Source organism: Sorex fumeus, unplaced genomic scaffold (assembly GCF_029834395.1).
Source record: "Sorex fumeus unplaced genomic scaffold, SorFum_2.1 ptg000086l, whole genome shotgun sequence".
Classification (NCBI taxonomy): domain Eukaryota; kingdom Metazoa; phylum Chordata; class Mammalia; order Eulipotyphla; family Soricidae; genus Sorex; species Sorex fumeus.
The window spans coordinates 2,780,511-2,801,484 of record NW_026606143.1 but is presented as its reverse complement, the minus strand read 5'-3'; the positions used below and the strand labels follow the sequence as shown (position 1 = coordinate 2,801,484).

General features: G+C 38.5%; 1 protein-coding gene across 2 annotated transcripts in view; it reads right to left on the bottom strand.

The window, feature by feature from the left end:
- Positions 1-20,974, bottom strand: part of EFHC2 (EF-hand domain containing 2) — a 316,613-nt gene that overhangs the window by 22,110 nt on the left and 273,529 nt on the right. The window contains exons 13-14 of one of the 2 annotated variants that reach the window (XM_056131211.1): positions 20,144-20,236; positions 4,618-4,726 (exon numbers count right to left, since the gene is read on the bottom strand). In XM_056131211.1, the coding sequence (XP_055987186.1) occupies positions 4,618-4,726; positions 20,144-20,236 (202 nt within the window). The remainder of the gene's footprint in view (positions 1-4,617; positions 4,727-20,143; positions 20,237-20,974) is intronic. The other variant, XM_056131212.1, reaches the window with a different exon arrangement.

The following is a 20,974-nucleotide window of genomic DNA, read 5'->3' as shown; positions in this document are numbered from 1 at the left end:
GAGTAGAAATTAGGTCTCTAGGCCATGACAGCACTGGGGCAACATACAGAGACCATAGATAGTGACATAAGAGAGTGAGAGTTAAATTAGGTCCTGATGACTCATCATGAGCGGCTGTAGGGACCAGGCAGAGGTCTGAGCAAGGATTTAGCTACAGGCCACAGTCAAGAGCAATGGTACATGACAGCTTACATTATCCACAGAGAAAACATGCTTAAGAGAGGGTAGCAGGACTAATCAAAGCTATAGCATTTTCATTAATAGGTCTCTCAACTTTCACTTGCTTATTGTTGGATTCCATTTCAGGTTACTGCAGTCACTTCCCTTTCACACAAGGGGGTAGCACATCCAAATTTGAGGGACAAATTCTGGCATTTAGGAGCTATTATTCCTAACCCTATACCTTGGGATAGGGACTTGTTCGCCTGGGATCAAGACTATTTTGATAATAAGACTATAACGGATTATTTTCCATTTGCTCCTCAAGCTTCACTGTTTTCACTCTTTGCTCTGCACGGAGGACATAATTCTGTGGATAACAGAGTCCTTGTACTCTAGTTACTTGGTGGGTTCAGCCAATGGGAAGCAGCAAGAGGTCAGGCTATTGACCCCAGTTCTCTTCACCTTGCTCCCTCCCTGTCAGGTAATGCTGTAGCAGTGATTACAATTTGAGCTATAATCTCCACCTGAGATTATAACACTGGTCCCTCTCTGCTTCTATAATGATAAAGGAATTCCAGTTCTTGTTAGTTCCCGAGTTTTCCACCACCCTGATTGATTCCCTTAACCATACCCACACTTATATGACATCTAGAAACAACACTTTTCACTACTGATTTTAATATGAAATATTATGATCAACCCATTCACATTGAATATTTTCGTGAAGTAATGAATATGCTGGTAACTATTTTACAGCATCTTTATGAAATAAAATAACAAGTATAGACATCATACAATGCTGTAGAATCAAATCTGATTAAGGTATCATTATAAGTAAAATTTATAAGGCATTTTAAAAGATTATTGAGTTTCTGTAATTTACAGTACTGTTAGCAATGCTTATCCATGCATATAACTCCAAAAATCAGGGTATTAATTTATACCTGTATTTCTTATTTCAACTGGCTGAAAAGGAATGGTCTCTCCCAAATGCCTCCTTTGGGCTGATATGCTTTTAGGTTTAGTAAAAAGAACTGATGAGAAACCCTAAGGGTATAGTTCATCTCAGTTTTACCAAGTAATAATTGGAAGATCCTACTGCTGAAGCACAGAATCTTTTTGAGAATATTCTTATTCTGTAATTCTTCAACTTTCAGGAGAGAATCACTTATTTTCAGGGTAGAATCACTAACCACAGTCTTTATTTATTTTGACTTTCAGGAAAGAATCACTGACCTAAGTCTTTTTTTTACCTAACATTTATTTATTTACTTCTATTATTAATGATTTCTCATAGACTTTCTCCTTTAAAGGAATTTCTCAGACACAAACTCCTGACTTTAGAATATAATATACCTCCATTTTACAAACAATAATAACCAGCAATAATTAAGTCCTTACACAGGTATTGTGATGTGCCTCATGTGTAACCACTTAATCATTGCAACAACTCTGATGTAAGTACTATTTTGATCTCTAGTTTTTATTTCTGAAATAGGTAAGCCTTTTGTTATTCATTTAAGTCAAAGAATATTCATAGATATCAACAACAGAGGTGAAAGAACAAAACTCCACTAATAAAAGACTACTTTGGGAACTGTTTTTCATGAGATGTAAGTCCCCTCAGCATACTATAAAAACAATAATGACGAAAATGACAGTTCTGATGATCACTTGAGAATAGCTAATTGCATTGTCAATTATCCACATCTTGGTAAGACGATATACGGGCTAAGAACATGAACTCTGAGGTCTAATTGCCTAGCTTTAAATTTCAGTCTCCTTCATTTTATTATACCTAGGTGGTCTTGGATAAAAATTTCTTTTTATCACTCTCTTAATTTGAAAAATGTAGAGATGTGAGAAGAATTAAGTAAACTTATTTCCTGGCACACATAACAAATCAATAAATGTGAGTTACTATTGCTAACTCCAATATCCTTTGATCTTTAGTTTTTGCACCGTTTAACTTTTAGGTTGACCTTGTGACCACTCACTACTTTTGGACTAGCCAGAGCTATATGTACTGGAGCAATAGTACAGCGGGTAGGGCATTTGCCTTGCATGCAGCCAACCCAGGTTCGATTCCTCCATCCTTCTTGGAGAGCCCGGCAAGCTACCAAGAGTATCCCTCCCACACGGCAGAACCTGGCAAGCTCCTTGTGGCATACTCGATATACCAAAAACAGTAAAAACATGTCTCACAATGGAGACGTTACTGGTGCCTGCTCAAGCAAATCGATGAGCAACGGGAGGACAGTGCTACAGTGCTTTAGTTTTTAGATGGAGAAAGCCTGAGTAACTTACACAAAGTCATGCAGCTAATTGGCAATAGGGCTAACAATCTAAATTTAGGTTCATGTAATTCTAGACCTTCTGCTCCACACAGTTCATTTAAAGGATTTCAGGCCTACAGCAAGCAGCAGGGCAACAGTAACTGTCCCACCCAAAAAATTGGTAAGAGGGGGAAGGGGGGAGGTGTGGTTAAAGGAGAGTGGATTTTTTTTCCCTTTATTTTATTTTATTTTTTTTAAAGTTGTAGATTTACAATTTTTTGTGCTTTGGTTTCAATTATACAATGATCAGATACCCATCCCTCCACCAGTGCCCATTTTCCACCACCATGGATAATATCCCTCCCACCCCCATCCCCCCATCCCCCCTGTCTCTGTGGCAGGGCAATCCCCTGTGTTCTCTCTCTCCTTTTGGGTGTTGTGGCCTGCAAAAGAGGCATTGAGTGGCAAACATGTTCAGTCCATAAGGAGAGTGGATTTTTAGGCATACATTGCCTCCTCCTGGAGTAATCATTTTGTGGGTTTGTAAATAAAATGAATGGGTCACAATAAAGGGGAAGGAAAGGAAAAGGGAAAAAATAAAGATCATATTGTACCACATAGAATTAGAATAATATTGCTATCTGAAACATTTGTTTCATTGTATATGTTCATACTAGGCCACACCCGGGAGTACTCAGGGCTTACTCCTGACTCTGCACTCAGGGATCACTCACTTCTGACAAGGCTCAGGGGACCACATGGGGTGCAGGAAATCAAATTGGGCTTAGATAAGTGCCCTACCTGCTGTACTATCTATCTGCCCACCCACAGACTCATCTCTTTTGTTGCTCTTTCCATTGAGCCTTCATTTATGTCATATCTATTCCTTTGGGTTCTATGCCAGTGACACTGTTCCATATCCCTGAGCTGATATTGGGATGCCCTTCCATACTGCGCCACTTTTTTACCTTGCTAATTATTACTATTCACCGTTGAAATTCCAAGAGTCACATCCCTGGGAAATACTTTCTGTTCAAATTTGAGTTTTAACTAGCTTCTTCCTCCTGCTATAGCATTCAGGCAGGCAGTATCATGCCATACTCCAAATCATGAGCATATTGATCCCCGCCCCCCCCCCCCCCACACACACCAGTTGTGGATTCCTCAAAGGTAGTAATAATGACTTTTGTCACTGGAACCTAGCACAAAGTCTAGAATGTGCTGAGAGTAATACCAATTATGATTTATCTGAGAAATAACATTATAAATGAATGAGCTAAGTAAATGATCCAAAGTCAATCAGTTAATCAAGGAACAGAGGCAGAATTCTATCCCAATTCTGTTTGACTCTAAAGGCTACAACTGTCTCCCAACCCACTGGAAGTTCTAAGGCTGCCTGGCACTGCAGAATAATTGCATGAACTCCCAGGGGAGCTAAAGCAGTTCTGGCCAGAATGAGCTGGTCAGTAGAGACCAGAGGAATAAATGCCTCCTTTTTGGGAGTATCAACCACATGACATTTGCTTTATCAAGAGACTTTCCCAAGAAAATCAATTTCTGAAGCATGTTAAAATATAAACAAACTACCACCCACCCACCCACCCACTCCTAAAGACAATTGGTCCAAAGAGACCTTAGAGAATTCAGACAATTCCACAATGTTGAGAGCAGCATCTAATCACACGAACTTTGTTTTCCCTAACCAAGCTCTTTAAAATAACTGAATCTTGGTTTTAAAACTGGCTCCACTGTGAAAAATGTATTGCCATATCATATTGTTTCGTCCAAAGCAAACCTGTGTGCACAGCCATGGATACACTGAGGACTGACAGATGCACTATTTGAGATGTGCCTTTGTGGCTCATAAAGATGATGTTACCAGAATCCCTTGATAACAGTGTTTATATCTATTTATAACTATAAGCTATTATTCTATTTTCCATATAATTGGATGCAACTGAGGTTAAGAAAAATTCAGCTGCAATAAGAAAAGTCATGCTCTGAGAGAGCAGATGTTTACTCAGCATGGAAAGTGAATTAGCCTTTAACACAAATACCCAAAAACATATGAGCTCTGTTTCCAAAACCCTGATGTTAATATTTTACATTGAAAAATAATTTTAAGGTAGAGGTTACAAGAAAGTTATCCCCAATGGCTTTTAAAATGTTTTAATTTTACCTGTTTCTCATAAAATTGTGGACCTTCCACTCGGTATTTCGGATTTTGCCTCCAGTTCAGAGCATCAAAAAATGTCCTGTAATCTATTTGATTTTCACTGTTCTCAAAGCTGAAAATATAATTATAATATATGAATCATCAATTCTGCACAATTCAGAACCAAATGTCAAATGTTACCAAAAAATGTAGTATTAGGTATGCTTTAATATGTGATATTTTATTCTTATTAGTTTAGTATCTGCTTCTAACCCTTCAGAATATAAACTCTTTGAGGTTAGAGACCTCATACATTGAATTCAAAGCATCCCCAGCACCTGGATCAATGTTGGCACTTAATAGGTATCCAAAATATTTTTTGTAATTGCCACAAAAACAAATCAGTTTATTCAGTAATTAAGATCATTACTATATTTTGTTAAGAATATTTGAAGGTACTTTTCATTTAATACAATGATATGTGTGTGACAAAAATATTCTTATATATTAAATTGTAGGCCTTCTAACTCATTAACGCAAATCAGTTTTCATTTTCTACACTAATATATTTTTTATAAAAGAAAAGGCAACTTTATCACATACTGTAGCCATCAAAAAGGATTTTTTTAAGTTCATATAGTCATGGAAATATGTTCATGATTCAGAGTAGAGAGGAGGCTATAAAATAGTATATAGAGTTGTTATCTCACTTTAGACTTACATTTGCATAAAAGGCATAAAGTATCATAACAAATAGAGCAACTATATATAATAAAGTACTCAGAACAGCTACCTTTAAGCTTTTTTGTATATCTGATTTTTCTAAATTATAATTAGAAAATAATAACCCACATTTATTTTGAAATGATTATCCTGAATCATGAAACTACAGGAAAAGCCAACAAATCTATTGTCTACTACTTCTCAATCATGAACATTGGCATATATTCACCATTAGACATAACAGAAGGTATTAACATTAATTTCAACACAATTGCTACAATAACCTAAACACATAGGATATAATTCTTAATGTAAAACCTCAATGCTACCTATTCAGAATTTTGCCAAATTCTGCCAATTGTTTTTATTGAGGTAACAATGGCCTACAAGGTTATAAATGTTTGTTTCAGGGACACACTGATACCAGGCCAACCCCCCCCCACACACACACACACACTCAATGCTATTATCCCTCTTCTGCCATCTATTGGGTTATCACTGACAATCCCTATGCAGGTGAAAATCCATGTAAAACTTCTGATGGCCCTCCTGAACTTAACTGGACTAATAACCTTAACAATAACAAAGTCAATTAAAACATATTTTGTAGGATATGTTATATACTGTATTTTTAAAATGAACCCATGGGGGGAAAGTTATTAAGAAAATCAAAGAGAAAATATATTATTGGTACTATATTGTATTTATCAATATAGTACATACATTCACATTGTCATTTTTTCAAGAAAACCTGCATGTAAGTGGACCTGTGCAATTCAAATCCATGCTATTCAATGGTCAAATGCACATATTGGTCATACAATACCACGTTTTTAAAGGAAAAGACATAGGTCATCACTAAGTTGGACTGGAGTGACAGCACAGCGGTAGGGCATTTGCCTTGCAAGCGGCCAACATGGCTGACCTGAGTTCGATTCCTCCACCCCTCTCGGAGAGCCCGGCAAGCTACCGAGAGTATCTCTCCCACAGGGCAAAGCCTGGCAAGCTCCCCGTAACGTATTCAATATGCCAAACACAGCAACAATTGTCACAATGGAGATGTTACTGGGCCCACTCGAACAAATTGATGAACAATGGGAGGACAGTGACAGTGACAGTGACATCACTAAGTTGTTGATCCAAGTACCTGCTTCTGGATTTTGGCCTTTTGGGATCTCCAACTCATCCATACCTCCAATAAATCTTGTATATCTCACTTAGTAGTAAGTGAGATATACAAGTATTGCAAGGATGAGTGGAGAATAACTAATTATAGAATACGCAGTGATAATAAAAGCAGGTAAGGAAAAATTTTTTTCTCCAAGTGTTAAAAATAGCTCATAATTATAAACTAATTATAATTAGTAGTGGTGAATTAAATGTTATAAGACAAAATCACATAGATTCATCAATACAAAGAAAGCAGTATAAATAAAGAGGAAAAGGGAAACTCAGTATTCTTTTTTCCCAGTAATTCTTTCTTGCACATTATTTTCAATAAGGATTCTGCCAAACATCTCCTAATGTTTCAGTTCATTGAATTTGAATACCTTTGAATTTTGGCTCACTTATCATTTAAACTCCTTGAAAAGAATATTCTATTTCTAGAAATATCTGCAGCCAAAATGCAGGACCTTTATGTCTTTTACTTGTGTGTGCTGGTAGAATATCTAAAACTCAAAGATGTTGTATAAGAAATATTTTTTAACATGGAACCTCAAAAGAAAGTATTCCCTAATATTCTGAGCAGGAGCTGAGGTCAAACAATGAATTCTTGTAGGAGTTGACATCAAAGAATGAAATCATGTAGGTCTTTGATTTTCATACTGAGGATAGCTAAGAGTCCTGGAATATATTCAGTAGAGCAGTTGTGAGATCTAACTTGCATTCTTTGAAAATCACTCTAGCTGACATATTGTAAGTAGAATGTATAGGCAAGATCAAAGTGGCAAGGGCAATTAGCAGTCTTTTCCCATAATCCAGACAAAGATGATGGCATCTTAGATAACTGTGGTAGCCATGTAGTGATCAATTCTGAATATATTTTGAGTATAGGATTTTGGAATGATGTGTGTTTTTGTATGTATGTGTGTGGGGGGGGTTGTAAGCAGAGGGAGTGAAAGAGAGGGAGGAAAGAGAAGATCAAAGGTTTCAGAACAATTCTAAGGGTTTTGATTAAGCAACGGAAAGATGGAGCTTGAAACAGAAAAGATTCCCAAGGGCCTATGGGTTGGGAGAAAAGATAAGGAGTTTGATTGGAGTATGTTACATTTGATGGAAGTAAGCAATATTTGGGTATAGAGTTAAAAGTTACAAGTTCAGACTGAAGGTAAAAATGCTAGAGTCATTAGCCTATGGGTATTCTTTAAAGCAACCGGTCTGGGAGACTAGATGAGATCATCAAAAAATAAGTCTTTTTCTGTTTCTACAGTTCAAAGTTTATCAGTAAACTCCCACTACATCAATTGTAGAAAGCACGTATTTACTCCTATCTTAGAGGTTTCAGAAGTATATCCAACTAATTTGAAAACGGGTCCAAAAACTACCAAATGTATATAGGATCACATTAGACCACACTCCTTACACACTAATCCACTAACCAGTCCTGTGCATTTCATCACAAATCTCTTTGGCCACCTCCTCTCCTTCTCACTACTTCCAAACGAACAACTTCACTCGTTTGATTTACAATAGCTTTCTATCTTCACCTTTTGCTTCTATTTTTAATTTGCTCCAGAATGAACCCTCTAAAATATAAATAAGATCACTGAGTTACTTATTTGAAACTCTTCAACAGTTGCAATCTACTTAGAATAAAAACTGAACACTTTACTAGGGTTTATAGCACCCAACAAAATCTGACCCTGGAAAATCTAGTATCACCAGAAAACTCTCTTGACAGTGTTCAAATGATCCAGGTATACAAGCCTTACTGTTCTTAGGGAAACCAACCACGAATGTTCCCAGAATTTCTAGGCACCTGTACCTTTTAATCCCTTTGTCTGGATAGTTTAAATTCAAATACTTCTTTACTATAAAAGCCTATCTAAAGTTCTTCCTATACGAGTTCCACTGGCTAACTTTCCCTTTCCCTTGGATAATGGCCTTGGAACTTAAGAGAAAAATATCTGAAGGTCACTATAGATAGTTCTAGTATTAGATCATATAATAATTCTGATCTTTACCTATTAGACTAGGCCCCAATCCTCATTCTGTGCCTAGCTCATGAGTTAACAGATTCACCACATCAAGCTCATACTCATTTCAAAGGACAAATTGAGAATGATATTCCTGAAATTGGTGTTAAATAAATAAATAAATAAATCTCTGTCCTCCCGTTGTTCATCGATTTGCTCGAGCGGGCCCAGTAAACGTCTCCATTGTGAGGCTTCTTGTTACTGTGTTTGGCATATTGAATACTCTTGATAGCTTGCCAGGCTCTCTGAGAGGGGTGGAGGAATCGAACCCGGCTTGGCCGGGCTGGCTGTGCGTAAGGCAAACGCCCTACCGCTGTGCTATCAGTCCAGCCAAATAAGTGTTATTTAGGAAAAATCAAAAGTTACAAATGAAAGAGTACACAGCTCAGACATAATGAATACAATCATTCTGTGGAAAATGATTTTTAATGTTCAGGAGCCTCATGAAAAAAAAGAGTTAAGGTGGTATAATATCATGATATTTTATTTTCAGCTCCATATTATAAGATTTCAATGGATATGGGCACCCCCCCCCCCCCCAAGAGGAGCAAGGGAGAAAGAACTTGAATATTCAACTAAAAGGGATAAAATGGGCACTTCCCGAATTCTTTGCCCCTGGAAAAAATTGCAGTAAATCATGATGGATGAGCCCAAATATTTATCTCTTCCCACCAAAATAACATTAAAGGTCCTCCCCAACCCCAACAAGACCCTGGGTCGCCAACCACAAACTCTGGCTACTGATTGAGCTGCTTAAGCCACAATCCCAGAGACTCAGAAACAAATCTTGGAAGCCAGTAACTTTTGGCAGAAATCCCTCCAGATTTAATTATTAAGATTTCAGAATTCCAATATTGCGTGGCCGTGATATGTTATTCATAATCAGCAATGGAGGACCGATTGCCTAATGTTGTCTTTTCAACAGATCTGAGTGTGGGGGTAAAATCCCAAATAATAATGGTGGGTCTGGTGTTGAGATATTGAATGTGATCAAAGTGGAGAGAGAGTGCTATGGAAATCATCTGCCACACAAGTAGGGGGAGGGTTTGGGATGGGGGAGATATACTGGAGTATTTGGTGGTAGAAAATGTGCACTGATGAAGGGACGGGTGCTTCATCACTGTATGACTGAGACTTAAACCTGAGAGCTTTGTAACTGCTCTCATGGTGATTCAATAAATAAATTCAGATAACAGCCCATGATGACAAAGATTGGGGGAAAAGACAGCAATGGACAAGAAATTTAAAATTCTTTTGCAATATGGACAGCATACTAAGGACAGGTAACTGGCTTCATAAAGTTGAGGCAGGTAAGCTGAACTCTACTCCATGGTAGTATCAAAGTACACTTAGAGATGAGCTAACATGGCCTGCAAAATTCCTGAGAGGTCATGCTCAAGACCACTCTCCACATTCTCAGACGAGCCTCACCCAAGAAGGAACTGACAGAGGAACCCAGGTATGTGGGACCTGTGACTGAGATCTCTATGCCTGCTCAGATCGGGACTGTGCCTCCTCCACCCAGATCCCCAGTTTTCCAGTAGTTTGGCAGTCACACCCACAAACTGTAATCTCATCAATGGCCAAGATCCAGATACTCTAAAATAAAGCTCCTAGAAGAGAGTGATGCAGTATTTCCTGGAACACGCAACCAGACCTCTTTTATTCTAGCCCACTGATGTACCTAAAATGTGTTTGGTTTTAACGTACTTGTGCATCTTCTTGTATATACAGGCTTAAATGACCCCAGAATGAAATACAACAACCTTCACACACTTCCCTCTTATTGTGGTGGGAAGATACTCACTGGTTGGGTGGGTGTTTGAATATTATCTGTAATGAACTATTGTGAACTGCTTTATGAAAATAAAATTTATAAAAAAATCATTAAAAAACCCTAAAACTCCTAAGAGGTTCTGATGAAATATGCCAGGTTGTATAAAAGGTAGGGATAACTTATGGGACCAAACACAGGGGACTATTTAAACTATGCAAAATAAGAGCAGTTTGTCAAATATCTTCCTTTTTAATACAATCTTTCTTGTATGGGAGGAAGATTTGGCACCCAGAGGAATTGAGATAAAGAAGTTCTAGTCTTAGAGAGATGAAGCACAAGGGAGGCTAGACTGGAACATTACACACTGAATTTTGGCATCTTGGCATCCAGCCTTCCCTTTCCTTATTTACAGAACACCAGTGCCCAAGCTTAATTTCTTCTTCTTTTTCCTATCCACCTCCATGCACTTTCAGCATGAGAAGATAGATTTATTCCCCTTAATACTCTGAATGGTATACCAGATTCCAACACCTGGGGATTCCATAGTAAAAGTGAGGATTGGGACATGGCTCATGAAGTGAAAACCAACCAATCAATAAACTAAACCCCCCAAAGTTTTCACTATTAAGGACAGAAACCAACAGCAAAAGAATTTGAGAAACAAATGTAAGTTAGCTAACAGAAGGGAAACACGACATAAGAGTGTATGTAACACCTATAAAAAGAATAGAAGATTAGAAAAAAAGCACTCAGAGTGAAGCTGTGCTCCTGAGTAAAACAGAAAACTGAATAGACACAGTAGAAAATATAAAGTTGAAAAATGTCCCTAAGTAAAATCTGGGAGAGAAAAGATCCAAATTCAGCATTCCAAAGTCTTAATGAGAAAGAGTTCTCCTGAGAGAAAAATAAAAATGGAAGGGAGGAAATTACTTAAAATTTAATAGAAATCTTCTCATAACCAAAGGGCAGTCTTTAGATCAGAGGAACCATAAATTAGTGACAGTGAAACTATACAATCATTCTCCTCTCTCACACACACGACATACATAAAGCAAGGGACTATCATGAACTTCCAAAAACACCAGGACAATAGAAGAATCTAAGAGCTTTCAGAAAGAACAACAGTAATGGGAATCAATATTCTGCTTAATTCTCAAGCATTATAACAGGAAGTTGATAGCGATATGTAAATATGAAAAATACAAAAATAGTAGGATGCATGTGGTATGTAAATGTCTGCAGAAGGAGCTGAAAAAGCTGAAAGTAGCTGGCAGTTTCTTACAATTGGGTGGGAGCAGCGGGGAAGGATGTGGCTACAGATTGTTGTAAACAGCTTCTTAGAGTGATTAATTTTTCACGGTGAGCAGGTTTTAGTTGACATAAATGAAAAACTTAAGCACAGAAAGTGAATGATAAACCTTGAAACATGCTCTTTAAGGTAAACGTGTGCATCTCTGATTTGGACAGCAAGGTACACTACTAGTCCAGAGATGCATGTTGAGAGGAATTAGTCTCCCAATCTTCTGTGCTCCCCAATTCTGCACCTTGCTTTCTACTCTGGACGACTGATTCAGTGATATTGTCCGTGTCCTCACTTGCTATTATACATTTCATCTACTGTGCTTGCTAGATGAGACTGAGAAGGCGGCCAGGGGAAGCAGTTTAAAGATGGAGAATGGCTTGACTATAAGAGTGAAAACAAGTAGGCCAGTGTCTGCATTTATCTTAGTATGGAGATAATTATCTCCCCAGTCACCATCCTGGAGGCCCCTCTTACATGACTACTGCTCATGGTTTCACATATACATCTCTTCAAAACATTCAGATAGAATGAATCCTACAAAAAAATTTTCTTTCTTCAGGGTCATGCTGTGCTTTTCATTACAAATGTTAGCAACTACAATGTCTTGCTCATTAGTACTGAGAAAATCTTAACATTCAAGCAAAGGCTCGAAGTGTTGAGTCCGTATACCAGGATCACTCAGCCAGCAGGGGTGGACTTAGAGGTAAGGTGGATTGCTAAGGTGGATACCAAGCCCATGTTTTCTCCTGTATAGAAAGCCAGTGCAAGAATAGCTGCTACTGCTACAAAGATGAATGAGAACATAGTCCCCACTCTTTGGAGGTCAGACAGAAACAAAGGTTTAAGGTATCTTTGGAAGTTGTCATTCTAATTCCATTAGAGTCTCATTTTGGCCTGTAGCAAGCTATGAAAGAGCCCCCTTATGCCTTAGAGTTTGTGCTTAAGAAATAAGGAATCAGGCCTACATCAACTAAAATGTGCCTTTTTCTATGCTCAAGGACTTATAAAATATTCTAAGGCCCTTGGCACTATGCCAATACAGTGTCACTCCTATTATTAATGGGTAATAGTCATGACTACATAGACCATTTAAGTCTGATGCTTTGTGCATTAGTGAAATGAATTTGTTTGGCAAGCAAGGTGACCTCATACCAGAAACCACAGCACTAGGCTGATAGGGACTGAAGTAAACAATGGGAAAAAAACTTTGGAAGTCTAGATTTCTGCTTGGGTTGTGCTAAGAAGCAGAACACTTCACTGAATCACAAGGAAAATGTAAACAAAATTGAGAGGAAATATTTATACCAGAACCCAGAATCAGGAGAAACATACAGGGCTCCATCCCTGTTTGGAAGCAATCAACTAAACTTCTAGTCATACTGGTTTTCATTTCCTGATCTGAATTCACATAGCACGAGGATACAGATGCAAGACAGCTGCCCAGCTCAATCCCAAGGCAGGTAAAACTGGTCTTGACCAGTGTGTGTTCCAAACCAAATTAAAAGACTCCATGTCTGCCTCCCATGGGAAATTGCAGATATCAGAGGGGCTCCAGCTTAGCGTGTTACAGGAGGGCTGTGCAGAGAGTCTGGTCAAGGCTCTGGAAAGCCCAGTGGAGTCTGTGGGGAGCAATAAGAATGCAGAATATAAATGTAATTTGCAGGCTGATGGGCCCATTAGGAATTAGGCCAGTCTTTGAAAGGAATCTGTGGAGATGATGCAAAACATCAAGCATGTGACCCACAGCATGGCAGGGCATATTGGAGGGAAAGCAAAATGGGAATGAGACATTTTCTAATCTGATTAGTCTGAAGTTTCCCTTGAGTATGGAGAAGGGTCACTGCACAATTAGAGGCAAAGTTAGACTGAACATGGTTTGCTTAGTGGTTCAGCAACATGATCTCCCCAAACTAAGTTGGGTTCAGAGGCAGATGCGGTCTGGGTCTGAGGCTGTCACAACTTTGAGGCAAGTTCTGGAATGGTCTTTTTGTCTTTCATGTCAAATCATAAAGGCAGAGACAAAACAGTCTGCTGAGAGAATGAGACTGGTGGCCTCGGTATTGGATAAGAAACATCTAGGTCCTCCAGAGGCCAGGCTCCCACATTCTGGACTTTTCAGGACAACTCATCCTTGAGGCCATCAAGAGATAATCTAATAAACATCCGCAGCTTCCTGACTAGAAGAAATCTTAATGTGCAAAAGGCATGCAGATCTAACTGTTGGATAAACAAGGCTTCTTCTATGTAGGGCATAGGTTTCTTCCAGCTTGTTTCTAAGGCAGTACATGTGGTCTGTTTCCTGACTTAAACTTATTTCTTGTCTCCAGTTACCACGTGCTACCTCCAATCAGTATCCAATCAATGTTTAGTACCACAGTACAAGGTGTTATGTACTTTACAAATGTCATCTCTATTCATCCTCAGAAGCACTAGGAGAGAGATATTTCCTCAGACTAGACAGGAATCTGTGGTAGATCAAATCTCTTGCACAGGGATCATGTAAACAGTAAGCAGATTCAAAGAATGCTGAAGACTAAGTAAAGGTAAAACTGCCAGGAATGAAAACTCACTGGTTGTTTATAAGCTGTAAGTAAAATAGACTAGGAAAAAATCTGAATTTGAATGGATCAGCTAACAAGTCAGGAATCTACATTGCAAGGTAAAGAACAAAAAAGAAAACAGTGTGAGAACCCTTAAGAGGAGATGACATTTCTAATCAAAAGAATCCAACAGGCTTCCTGAATGGGGTGTGATTTTAAAGAGATTTGCAAAGAAGAGAAGGATTTCCAGAGATAAAGAAAACTGAAAGTTATTTCCTACTAAATAAACAGCAAGAAGAAAGACCGAAAGAGAAAGTGGCAAGGCACTTGGTATATATGTAAAAATGCTTTATAGACCAATTGATCAGACTACTGGGAAGAGGAAGAGATGCTTTGGGAATGTGTTAACTGTGGGAGAACCCTGACTCCTCTATCTGATTCATCTCAGGACCCTTATACCAGAATGACCTACATACCTTGCTAGTGCCTAAAAGCAAAATAAAACTAATAGTCCAAATCAGGGCTGGAGTGATAGCACAGCAGGTAGGGCACTTGCCTTGCAAGCGGCCAACATGGCCGACCCGAGTTTGATTCCTCTGCCCCTCTTGGAGAGTCCGGCAAGCTACCGAGAGTATCTCGCCCGCACGACAAAGCCTGGCAAGCTACCCGTGATGTATTCGATATGCCAAACACAGTAACAAGTGTCGCAATGGAGACATTATTGGGCCCGCTTGAGCAAATCAATGAACAATGGGAGGACAGTGATATACAGTGATATATACAGTCCAAATCAATGTTTCTCAACCTTTTCCCTACTGTGTCCCTGTCTGACTTGTTTCCTTCTTGTGGACCCCGTATCCTACACTGGTTGGATCCCTAGTACTGTGCCCCTTTAGGACACATAGGGGGTCATATGGCCCAGGATGGGAAACACTGGTCTAGAAGACAGGCTCAGGTCACTATATTACATATGCACATTCAACTGGATTGGCCCTCCTTTTGACTCTTCACTCCCCAATAACATAGACCATATTTTGACCACTAGTTTGACTTAATTTTATTTCTTCCTTTAATTTTTCCTTATGACTCATCTAAGGACATCCTATTCCAGGTGCGTCTTGAAAATAATGATCCAACTGACCATCCTAAACCCCACAATGAAGAAGGGAGCAGGAGCTCAAATCTAAGGAGTTTGGGTTCAGAGAGCAAAGGACATGGTATAGATTCTGGAACAGAAGTGTTCCCAAAAAAACACTCTGCTATTTTTATTCTTATAAGGTATTTGACTGCAATGTGTAAAGTTGGCTTTAAACACGTAGACACCGGGAACCTCTGCTTGCTGCTCCTCCCTTCCAGGTGAGATTAATCTCTGGCTGACATCTCTTGAAGCAACAGATTTACTCAGCAAATTTCACAGTGCTCACAATTATACTTACTCCCACTGGATGAAAAGGAAAAGAGAAGAAAAAGAGCAACTCCTGGTCTATTCCCTTTGAGTCTCCCTGGGGGCAGGGTTCTAACTAAAGGACTCACCCTTAACACAGCAAGCACACTGGAAAACCAGTGGGAAGTCTCGTAGAGCCCACCAATGTCAATGTGCAAAGACAGTAACACAGAAGTCACAACCAACACCAACATCTCTGTAAATCTTCAGAAAATGAGTTTAGTGACATTAAATGTTTAATGAGGCTGTTTAATGACCTCGAAACAATGGCACAGTTAGTCAGCAAAGCACAAGAAAGTAAGGGAGCTGAAATGAGAAAACTACAAGTAGAAATACAGAGTATGGTAGGTGATACAAAAATTCATTAGAAACTCTCAGCAGCAGAATAGTAACAACTAAAGAAAAGATTGAGATGATTCAAGTTCAGATGAAGAAAACCTCTAGAACATAACAAAAGATGGGAAAAAAGCCTCAAAAGAAAAAAAACCTAGAAAACTAAAAAACCAGAAAACTATGGGATCAACTCAAAAGGAACAATATGAGATTCACTGGAGTCCCTGAGGACTAGAAAGAATTTGATGAAGAACCAACAGTTAAAGAAATCATAGTTAAGAATTTCTCAGAGTTGAGGAATATAGGCAACCAAATACAAGAGGCCTGAAGGGTCCCAGTGGAAATAAAGTCAAGCAGGAAAATTCCAAGACACATTTTTCTCAGAATGAAAAAAATAAAAAGCGGGAAAATTGAAAAAATGAAAAGCTCATAAGATTTACAGCAGATTGCATCTGCCTAAACAGAGTCTCAGCAGCTGAAAACCTCCACAGTCCACAATCAATGCCATGGTATGGCCTGGGGCCCCACTGTTAGGCATAGGTTGCATCCAGAAATTGATCTGTTGAAAAACTCAGGTATGCAGGTTTTGTGACTGAAATCTACAGGCTGTCATGGAGAGGGGGATAGGCTACCATCCCCCATCTCCCTGTTCTTCCAGAAGCCTAGCAGTTATGCCTATGAACTGCCTCTGGCACCAAATAAGCTCATTAATTGGCAATGATCCAGAAACACAGAAATCTCAAAAGAGATCACAAGTTGCAGAGATGCTTCTGGACTCTGGCAGGGATCTGTTGTCCAGGACACCCAAAGTCACCATGCAGTTAAAAATTTAATTCTTGCTGTATCACTCAGTCATGATATCTCAAACTCTACACCATCTATAAATCAGGAGTAGCACATCACATTGGAAGGGATGTAAAGTACAAGGCAACTAATCTCGATTAAAGAAAATATAAGCACCCAAGGCTCAACCTATAACAATGTTAGCAATCTCTTCTACAAGGACTCAATGGTTACATGGTGAGATACAACAATATTCACACACTTCCATCTAAGGAAATATTTTTGACCATTTTTAGCAAATCTTATCAAGCAACATAAATTAAATTATTCAGGGCCTGTTGTAGGGGCATGCTTGAGGAGAAGTTGGGAAAATTGGAAATAATGGTGATGGGAAGTTGTAATGATGGTGGGATTAGAGCTGGAATATTTAATGTAATAAATCATGCACAACTTTACAAATATTTTTAAAAATTAAAAAAAAGATTTACAGCAGACCTATTAATTAGATTCTATAAGCGCAAAGAGAATAGAAACTCTACAACTGAGGCTGTGCAAGCCAGAAGAGATAGGAGTGATGGCATAGTGGGTAGGGCATTTGCCTTGCATGCGGCCAACCTGGCCAAACCGGGTTTGATTCCTTTGCCCCTCTCAGAGAGCTGGAGAAGCTACCAAGAGTATCTCGCCCACATGTCAAAGCCTGGCAAGCTATCTTTGATGTATTTGATATGCCAAACACAGTAACAACAAGTCTCACAATGAAGACGTTACTGGGCCCACCTGAGCAAATCGATTAACAACAGGAGGACAGTGCTACAGTGCTACAATGAAAAATGGACACCTCGCCAAGAACATGCTATCTAGCTCGATTATCTTTCAGATTTGAGAAACAATATAGAACTTCAGGGACAGACAACAGTTTAGGGAATTCATAGTCTTAAATCAAGTTTCACAAGAAGCATTAAAGGAGCTTCTTTGAAAAACAGAACAAACTTCCCAGCATGTGGCACTATGTTTGGCACTCACTCATGGTGCACATGGTAGCCTTCCACAAGACCAAGAAAGGTATGTTTACTCTTAGCTTGCCAAGGGATTTCACACATTTTCAACAATGAATTTATGCTTCTTTTATACTGAATGTTTTGCATCTGATGAGCTTTTTTTTTTTTTTGCTTTTTGGGTCACACCTGGCAATGCTCAGGGGTTACTCCTGGCTCATGCACTCAGGAATTACTCTTGGCAGTGCTCGGGGGACCATATGGGATGCTGGGAATCGAACCTGGGTAGGCCATGTTTGGCTGCATGCAAGGCAAATGCCCTACCCGCTGTACTATCGCTCCAGCCCCCTGATGAGCTCTTTTTATAAGCACAGGACTTTTTATTTCAATCTTTTACTTATTAATGCAGTCATTCAAGCACTATCTATAAAGTAACAGTTTCTAATATAAAGCCAATGCTCACTTTATTAGACTAAAACACATTTAGTACTTTTATAGGACTATTCTGATTGTTCTTCCTCTAAATTTACTTAGTTCTCTTCATTCTTACTAAAATTTACATTTATATAATTTACCTATTTCATGTAAACTCTAAAATGTGTCAGCACAGAATTATCCATAAAATTATTTAAATGCATATAGTTCTAAAACAGATTTGTCAGCACAGAATTATCTATAAAATTATTTAAATGTATATAGCTCTAAAACAGATTTGTTTTTAAAAGAAATTACTGTATCAACCTATTATTGATGAACAATGTTGTGTAATTTCAGGAAATTAGCACTATTCATCTTTATGTGTGTAGGTGTTACCACACACAAAAATAGAGATTTCTTCCAAATGTGAGATTAAAAAGAAACAGAGAATAACAAATGGTCAAACTGAAGATTTTATCTATAGAACTAAGGGGGTGTGTGTCGAGAAGGGTCCCTGGGACACTGGTGGAGGGAAGCAGGCTCTCTGACACTAGGTCCTTTTACTTTATGTCTTTACTTCATGGGGAAATACAGCTTTGAAAAAAATATGCCCTCAGTTTTACATGCTATACTCAGAGAACCAACTCTGTTGATGGATATAGTGTTGGAAGGATGTATGCAAATACAGTGTGATTAACAGTATTGTAAACCCCAGTCCCGCAATAAATATGATCTTTAAAAAACTGTAGATACAGGTGGAAGAAGTGTCAATGTGCAGTTCCTGCCTCAATTTAGAAATATGGTTAATGAGGAATGGTTGGGAGGGGCCCTGAGATAATGGGTAGAGGGAAGGGAACACTCTGGTGAAGGGTGTGGTGGTGGAATATTGTATGCACAAAACCTTGTCAGTAACAGTATTATAAATCAAGGTGATTCAATTTTTTTTTAAAAAAAGAAATGTTAAAGGAGAGAGAGAACAAAAGGGAATGCCCTGCCACAGAGGCAGGGTGGGATGGGGGGGAATGAGGGGTGGGGGGATACTGAGATCCATGGTGGTGGGAAATGAGCACTGGTGGAGGGATGGGTATTTGATCATTGTATAATTGAAACCCAAGCACAAAAATTTGTAAGTCTACAACTGTACCTCATGTTGTCTCACTAATAAAAATTTTTTAAAAAAAGGAAATGTGGTTAAGAACAGAGCAAAGATTGTGGGAACAGAGAATAGTGAATGGGTGAAAACAGTAGGAAAAAGGTAGATCTGTCAAGATATCTTATCTATTCTCTACTTGCAGACAATAATTGAAAATGGTTAGGTGCAGGGGATGTACATTTGGAAGATTAGGGGGTTAAGTTACAGTTCTTCTATAGTATCTTACTTTGGAAAATTGTCTCTTCTCTCTAAACCTCATCATTCTTATGTAAGATAGGACGACAGCAGCTCTCATCATAGCAAGCTGTTGTCACAAAACAAATGAGATAATGTATTCAGAGAATTGATAACAGTACCTAGAAGACAACCCTCAATGTGAGAATTATGGAGATGAATAAGTCAGAGGAGAAGTTGGAATAATGCCATAGGAAGCACAAAAAAAACAGTTGGCATGACAAGGAGGGTGGTGTCCAAGAGGTAAAAAGTCTGTTTTACTGTGTTTTCCTTTTGTGATATCATAATCTCTATGCTGTACAGCTGATGTCAATAACACTAGGTCCTTTTACTTCATGTCTTTACACATGGGGAAATACTGCTTTGAAAAAATTAGGCTCTCTGTTTTACATGTTATATTCACAGAACCACATCCCAGGAACTTGTGTGTGTGTATGTGTCTAAGGACAAAAGATAAATAATAATACTAGGCTATGTAATATTCAAAATTATGACTAACTTGCTCTTCTCTTTCCAAATAAAGTCCTATTATCAATAATATAAAGTAGTCAATAGTGAACTGTGGCCAATTGAAGATAAATGTAAAATCGGGACTAGCCCTCAAAGCAAAGTTAGGCAGGACAATCTCCATGAAGAGTAGTTCTCACTTACTTGGTTGATAAGGACAGTAGAAGATCACTGGAGAAAGGTACTCTGTGGGACTTGCAGAGTCTTCTTATATCGTTGGTGGGTAGTGTATTTTTTCTGCATTAAACCAAACAAATACAGTTTTAGATACTTTTTGTCACTCAAATAATAATTACATGCCATGGGAAAGAAAATACAAATGTTTCCTTAAAATGTACACATGGAAATAAGTATGAAAACTGGTACTGGAATTTGCAGTAAGAAAAAGCAGACATATTGCATTTCATCAACTTTTTCCATTTTAGAAATCACCAGATTCTGCCCTTACAAAGGCCTTTCCATCAAAATTCAGATGTAGCCACAGTGTTGCTTTAAGTAATCAATCTGCATTCTTGACCACTAGTCAAAAATGGTTATGATATCTGAAAACAGCTCCTAATTTAACAGGCATCTAGAGCCTCCAACACAAGTATTCTATGACTTGAGGATATTTTTTTCTAGCCTTTTTCTTGGCCCCAAACCTGGAAGCCCAAGTTGGGTCCTTAAGGTTCACCTCAATTTTGTCAAATGGCTTCTCCAGAGCAGACCACTGGGCATTTTCTAAAGCCCACTGGGGACACAGAAAGTCTTATCAAGGCCTACTTCAGTCAATATTCTCCTGGCTATCAGGAAAAATGAGAACTGAAAAGAAAGAAAATGGCCCCTTTCTTTGCAGCAAAGTTCTAAAATAGTGAGAAAATGTTAATGTTCAGAATTAAAGTTTGTCGTATTCGGAAAGAATTTCAGAGCTGTATAATCAGGCAACCTCATTATTCCCAAGACGTATTACTTTAGCGAAGAAGAGGCAGCCTTATC